The sequence below is a fragment of the Prorops nasuta genome, unplaced genomic scaffold, assembly GCF_024137725.1.
Source record: "Prorops nasuta isolate Cenicafe-Biocafe unplaced genomic scaffold, Cenicafe_Pnas_1.2 PNAS00010, whole genome shotgun sequence".
NCBI lineage: Eukaryota > Metazoa > Arthropoda > Insecta > Hymenoptera > Bethylidae > Prorops > Prorops nasuta.
In genome coordinates, this window is record NW_027116807.1 from 1,222,017 (window position 1) to 1,229,217 (window position 7,201).

Genomic DNA, 7,201 nt, shown 5'->3' on the forward strand with positions numbered 1-7,201 from the left:
TCGCCTCTCGTCTCCCTCGACGAGTTTTATATATAAGGGGCAATTTAAAGGTCTGAGCAGAGATATTTTTTTCGTTGCATTCGAGTTGAAATAATAAGAGCGATGCATTCGTAATAATGCAGAAATAGTCTGCTAGGATACGGTGGGAGCTGAGGGTGAGTTTATTCTTAGCACAATGGGTGATCAATGCTCGAAAGTGGCAAAGTAGGACGACGAGAGGAAGCAAATAAATAATAAGCAGGGAGCTTTATTGAGTACTGGAAATTATACTTTAAAGGAGAGAAGAGAGCCGAGAGAGCTATGTATAATCCGAACAATGCTATTTGTTAGGTCGAACGAGTATTAATTGAAAGATAATCGTTTTTCTTCTTGCTTCTCTTTGATAGCCGTGTCTCGGAGAGGCAGCAAAAGGATGGGACGCTTTTAACGTTGGATGATTATTAATTTTTCATTGCTCGGTCCGGAAGACTGGTTTTTCCACCCTCTGCATTATTGAGCGTCGAGCGTTGCTGTGGGAGCAGGAATAAAGGAGAGAGAGACAGAAAGTGGCAGAGATGTTTATATACACACATATATATATATATATATATATGGATCGAGCGAGGGAGAGAGAGAGAGAGAGAGAGGGAGAATTGCAGAGAAGGAAACTATATGTAAGATTGCGCAACACAGTATCGAAATACTTGGAAAGAGATAATTTGTTGAAAACTCCCCACCTCCCCCTTTTCCGCTACAGTAGAACGCAGGAAAATTTGTATTTGTCTTTGACAATAAGGGAATATAAGGCGAAGAACGCGCGTCCGAGATGTGTGATTGGTTCCATGCAATGGAAGATGATTATTGGTTCGTCGAATGTGGAGCGATGTGTGTGCATGATAAAAGAATAAACCTACCGGATTGTTGAGAACGGAAGTGGAAGCGGAAGCGGAAGTTTGGTGGTTGTCCTGATAATCCTGATAATCTTGGCGATGTTCCCTCGCGGAAGAATCCCTGAGATCTCTGGATCCCCTGAAATCCCTGGATCCCCTGGTATCCCTGAGATCGCGCGGATCCCTGCAGAGGTTCCTCCCGTCCCGATAGTCCCTGAGAGCCGGACGCAGTTCCCTCTCGAAGGATCTGGTCTCAGGGACGTCCCTGGGGTCTCTGAGATCGTGCCTGTCCCAGTAATCCCTGGTGTCCCTGATGTGGGGGGGTGGTGGTGGTGCTCGGTGATCCGCTGGATGGTATCGGCTGCTGCTCACGTGGTCCCGTTCACCGCGGGGCTGCCTCGACATCGCCGTCGGCTCCTCTTCCTCCTCTTCTTCCTCCTCCACCTCCTCCTCCTCCTCCCCCTCAGCGTCGTCGTCGTCGTCGTCTTCCTCCTCCTCCTCCTCGTCCTCCGGGTCGAGCAGCAGCTGCTCGACTCCGGCGATGCCGATGCTGCTGCCGCCACCACCGCCTCCTCCCCCTCCTCCTCCGCCTCCTCCGCCGCGTCGGCCGGGATGACGCCGGAGGTCACACCATCCTAGCTCCTCCTCCGCCCCTCCGGCTATCTCGCCGCGGGGCTGTCGCACGCTTCCCGGAGTCCTCACGACCGATCCGCTGCTACTCTCTCTGACCTCCTGCCCCCTGAGCCGCCGCCGCCGCCCCCCGGGGGGCTCCACCACATCACACTCGAATGATACGCCGCCTCTGCCTCGCACCACACACTGCTTCCCCTCCCCCCTTCACACCCTCACTCAAAACTCCCCCTCTACCAGTCCCCTTCGCGACTCAACCACTGCCAGAGAGAGAAACACATCGATGCGTCTATCCAATTTGTCCAAACACTCTTCTCCTCTCTCCGAATCTAGAAATCAAAAAAACGATTAAGCACCTTTTACGCTCTCTTCTCGACTCCACTCTACGCCAACACCTATACGTGTGTGCTCCCTTAAATGTTTTCCACACGTAGAACCCTCTGTACGCTCTAAAATTTTCAATCTCTCCGCATAGAATACTATTCGCGCCAGGACGGAAAATCAAGCTAGTTCGACCGTTTATTCTCGTACACTGCCGTCGACTCGCGATATATAAACGGGCCCACGGACCTTCGACAAAGTTTACATGTTTCCTTTGTTTGTTTTCGTCCAACTATACTTTGCTCAATCAATATTCCATATATACAGTTATCCGACGCGTATATACCTTCCTATCCCTAGATAGCTATTATCCGAAAAATTTCCACTCTAAAGAAACATCGATCGAAGGCTCTTATCAAGGATTTGCCGGAAAAATGTGGCGCGAGGCTTATCCGCGTTAATGCAGGGTGGATCAAGTGGAATTTCCGAGGAGAGACAATGAAATTAACCAATCTCTCCAGCTCTCTATAGTGTGCAGGGTGGGAACCGAGGAGATTGCGTTGGTCGATTCGTAAATAAGAAGCTTCACTGTGCCAAGGTTAAACCCTATTAACACAATACATACATATATATATGTACAGTATACTCGTATCCGACGCTCGGAGTCTACATGTTTATACGATAATAAGAAATTAAAGCGTCCATTTCATCCGACGAATTATTCTCTCTCCGTAGAAGAAACACTTTCACCTTGCCGCGTCGCCCCGCGTGGATTCCGTCGATCAACGCGCCAGGATATAATTATTAAAATAACGAGAGCGAGATAGAGAGTGGTGGGTGGGAGACCGGGAGAAGGGGGGGGGGGGTCAGAGGAAACGCCCAGTTTTCTTTACCCACCTTGCCTCGCAGTGATAATCGACGCGACCAGAGCCACGGGGAAGAAATGGAGATACTGGAGGAAGGTTGATATGTACCATAGCTATATATATACATACATATACTATCGAAAGAGTTTCCTCCGGAATCCCCAGGAAGCAAAGCACAAGCGGAGAGGAGATTTTCGTTGCGTTTCGATCGTGATCGGAACGTACACAAATACGTGTGTGTATATAATATAGAGAGAGAGAAAAAAAGGAAAAGGCAGGGTGAGGGGGGAATTTGCGTGAACGCGCGCGTAAAGTTGCGAGGACGGTGAAGAATATAAAGAGAGCCGCGGGGGTAGGGGTTGAGGCCGAAGGTGGGGCGAGTTGAGGTTAGGTCGCGCCGCAGACCGCGAATGTAGGGCTGTGGGTCGCGCCCGGTCGAGCTCAGCTGCGCCGGCGAAGGGATTGCGGCGGCTGCTGTGCTGCTGCTGGTGCTGGCTCCTGGCTGAGTGGCGGCGGAGAACGACCGGCACCGCGTCGCGCGAGTGAAAGAAGCCGCTGAATGGTCCGACAAGTATAGGAACCACCACCTCTGCTCCGACGTAAAAACCTCCCAAGTAGTATATATATATATATATATATATACTGTAGAATGTGTCGCGCTTGAGGCCAGAGTGACCTTGCGCGCGCCAAATCGTGCACGCACCGGGGACCGCACCGTCTCCACTCCTCGCGATACTCTCCTCTCTCACCAGGTACAACGATCGCCCTGACACCGCCGCCGTCGCGACTTTCCCCGAAGAACGCTGCCGCTGCCCACCCTCCTAGCCTAACCTGACACCAGCAGTCGCACAGTTACAACACCGGAGGAAGAAGCTCGATCGAACGAAAAGAGACACTCGGCCCCATCGAGTGGAGAGCCCTCTCCCCGCTCCTCCCTCCAACTTCCTCCTCTATCTACCTGCTTCTCTGCTATTTCCCTCCGTATACTGTCACGAGGCGCTCCTTGCAACTGATTCACGGACACTCACTCTCTCTCTCTCTCTCTCTCTAAAGATGCCCGATGCCTACTACTACAACAGAACGCGCGCGTCGAGGGAGTCGTCTCTCCTCGAGGAAGAGCTCCCAGGATTTCTCGTCCGACCACCACCGACACTCACCACTTTTCGTCTCACACTTGCAACCGGAACGTGTGCGCGCGCGCGCCCGCGCGCTCTCTCTCTCTCTCTCTCTCCCCCTCTCTAGCTTGGATTTTTTCCAGCGAAAACTCGCGATTCTTCCTCGACTCTCCGCAGCGACTCCTTCCTCGGGATTTCTCCGTTGGTTCCCGCTTATTTTCTCTGGACTCCCGAACGCGCGTATGTGTATTTATGTGTGTGTGTGTGTGCACGAGAGGGAGAGAGAGAGAGAGAGAGAGAGAGAGAGTCGTGTGAATGAGAGAAAGATATATACGTCGCAGGAACGAGGACGTTACAGAGAAGCGCGGAGTCTCGCGTTGACGGCTGCTGGTGGCCGCCTGCTCGTCACCACTCGGTTTCCGTCGAGCGCGCTCGGCTTCTGCGCGTGACGTCACCGGCCGAACCTGGTGGTCTCTGCGCTATCGATCCATGCGCGGACGCACGCGAGCGCACCAGGCGAGCCCCCACACACCCCCACCTCCCCATCCCTCCCACATCCCCCTTTCTTCGCCAAAGACAATCATCAGCGCGCGCGACGCACACTACGAAAAAGAAAAGGACCAATGACGCTGTACTGCCTCTCCACGCTACACGTGGCTCGATACTCCGTGTTTTTCTCCGAAACTCCTCGCTGCGTACCTTTTGACCAACCCCCCTCCCCCACCTTCACCTCGTACAACCCCCTAGATTCGCCCATCGAGACCTCGCTCGTTCGATCTCCGATATCAAAGTAACTTATTGGATTCGTCTCTCAGTTTTTGCCAAATCAAAATAAACGCTTTAACGTGGCTGCGCGATTGTTTCTTCGGGAGAAAGGAGCTTGTCGTTTCTCTCATAGTCTTATATATATATATGTGTGTGTGTGTTTATATATATAGGATGTACAGAATGAGAGGCGAGAAAGATGATAGCTGGAATATATAATGATCGTTTCGAGTTTAACGCTTTCCTCTCTTTCTATTGGACTGCAGAGAAATTCCGAGTAGAGAGACCTTTAATCCCAATGGCATATTAATGCGTGTTTTGCAATGCGGCTCGGCTGTCGGAATACAAAGGCGGCTATGAAAAAAATGCAATCGACTCATCCGGGGGCGTAGAACAGTGCTGCGCCGCAGTGCGCAATAGCAGAGGCACTTCTAGCTGAATCATCCGGAGGGAAAGGAGCGTTCTCCAAAAATCTGCGTTCGCCATTCGACTCTTCCTGAAATATTACATCGTTTCGGACATTTGCACCGCTGCTCATTAGCGGAAAAACACGCGATGCACAAGTTTTCAGACACTCGTCCCCTTATCAGTGTTCTATTAGCCTATGCTAAATTTACGACAGCAACATTTTGTTTATCACTAACACGTGTTGGATGGCCTGTCCTTATCGTGAAATTCATTACGCGCAAATAGGTAGCTTCTGTGCTATACTACCGGATAATGCTATCGGTGTAATGCTAATTATATCGTTGTATTAAAGAAACGAGGAAACTTCGCGTCACGTTCTTTGGACTTTAACTCGGATCACAGGTGCAAAATTCTCTTTGAAATCAGAGAGAGAGAGAGAGAGAGAGAGAGAGAGAGAGAAGCTGCGGTATAAGATTATTAGCGACATCTCTGGGAGGGTGGCCGAAGCGTAAAGGGGTTGAATCGCGCGAGAGCTCGCGTGTCTTCCGAGCCGCTGAAAACTCCCGGCAAAATAATCGATCGAATTTCCTTCGGTCGGAGCAAAGCCGAGGCTTTACCGACCTGTATATAGCGACGATGATAACGCGACGGACAGATCCGTCGAAAGGCACGCCGCGATGTGCCTCCCCCTCTTCTCCTTTACACTTCCCAGCACTTTCTTCCGATAAAGCCGCTCGCTATCGAACCACGCAAAAATTACCCCGAGCGGTGCTGCTTGCTAGCGGATGCGTCAACAACGTTTTAATTAGCGACTCATACTTGCAGATTTATGCGCGCAGCCGAGTAGTTTATAATTTTCAGACGCGTGTGGGTAGTCGGCAGAGTGAAATTTTACTCGAACGCTCGCACCTTGCCTTCTAACGGGGTATAATCATACAGAGATGCTATATAGGTATATTGCGAAACGTGGCAAAACGCTCTCGCAGAAATTTTTAGGCAATCCTCTCCTGCCGTTCTTGCGTGACTTCCGGTACATCTCGACGTTCGACTGCGCGCTCCAAGAATAATGTGCAGTTTACCAGTGACGTCGATAATATTCCCTGGCGGAGAACGAGCCGAGAGACCATGCACGAATGGCCCCTGCAGTATACAGTTCATATATGAAAATCACTGTCGCGGGAGCTGCCAGTCTTCTCCGCAGCAAAGCGCAATATTCGAATTATGCTTTTTCAGTTCTCATACGATGCGCGATCGTATCGCGAGGATATATAGTCTCTCTCGCATGTATAACTGCAAGTATGACGTAAGACGATACGATTTGTACACGAGACACGGTCATTTCGAGTACTGCAACCTTACGCTCGACTAACTGCAATAAGAACTCGGCAAAAACTGCTCCGTCTAGCAAAACTGGTAATTGTAAGCTGAATTATCTCCTCCCAGGAATTCCGGAGACAATCTATCAAAATTTCTTGTCTTTTTTCCTTTATCTCAGCAACTTTTACCTTTTCCCACTGCTATTAATTCGTCATATCCCCCCAACCCCTCTCGAATTCCAAAATATACTTTTTCCAACGAACGTTTCAACCCTGTTGGAAAGCAAATTCGATACGTCTATTATATATATATATATATATATATATATATATATATACGTTCGACGGATGTACCCCTTTAAAGTGCACGTAGTAGTGCTTTTAGGTACGCTCGGCGAAACGTGTACGCATAGTTGATCGAAGAATGACGAAGAAAGTGACTTTAAGGTTTTAGGTGGCAAGTGAGAGAAAATAAGAGAGATAGAGGGCAATGCTACCGCGCTCGTGGGTCGAACTGGTCGAAGGCGAGGCGCCGGGACGGACGGACGAGGAGCGTGGAAGCTCAAGGAGGAGGGGGGGGGGGGGGGCGCAAGTGTTTGTGAGTGCGCTGCGTTCGCAAAGTGCGTCGCGTCGTTGTCGTCGTTCAACTACGAGAAAAGAGAGAGAGAGAGAGAGGATATCCCCCCTCTCCGTACACGCTCCATAGGTATGGTCGGTGAGAGAGAGAGAGAGAGAGAGGAGAGCATGGCAGACCATACCCGAAGAGGGAGGGGATAGAAGAGGAAGCGCGAGATAGAGGAGAGGTTCTCGAGAGAGAGAGAGAGAGAGACTAACTCGACTGCGCACACTCCGCAGTTGGAGAAGGGAGCGAGACACTTGGAAAGCGCATAGCAGGCCATAATTCGGTGCGC

The 7,201-nt window shown here is 50.5% G+C and overlaps 1 protein-coding gene across 2 annotated transcripts in view; it reads right to left on the reverse strand.

Annotated features, from left to right (window-relative positions):
- Positions 1 to 4,182, reverse strand: part of Ca-beta (Ca2+-channel-protein-beta-subunit) — a 60,116-nt gene extending 55,934 nt beyond the window's left edge. For both annotated transcript variants that reach the window (XM_066733246.1, XM_066733245.1), the window contains exons 1-2: positions 3,645 to 4,182; positions 894 to 1,828 (exon numbers count right to left, since the gene is read on the reverse strand). In XM_066733246.1, coding sequence (XP_066589343.1) covers positions 894 to 1,274 — 381 coding nt within the window. In that variant the 5' untranslated portion in view covers positions 1,275 to 1,828; positions 3,645 to 4,182. The remainder of the gene's footprint in view (positions 1 to 893; positions 1,829 to 3,644) is intronic.
- Between the last annotated feature and the right edge of the window lie 3,019 nt (positions 4,183 to 7,201).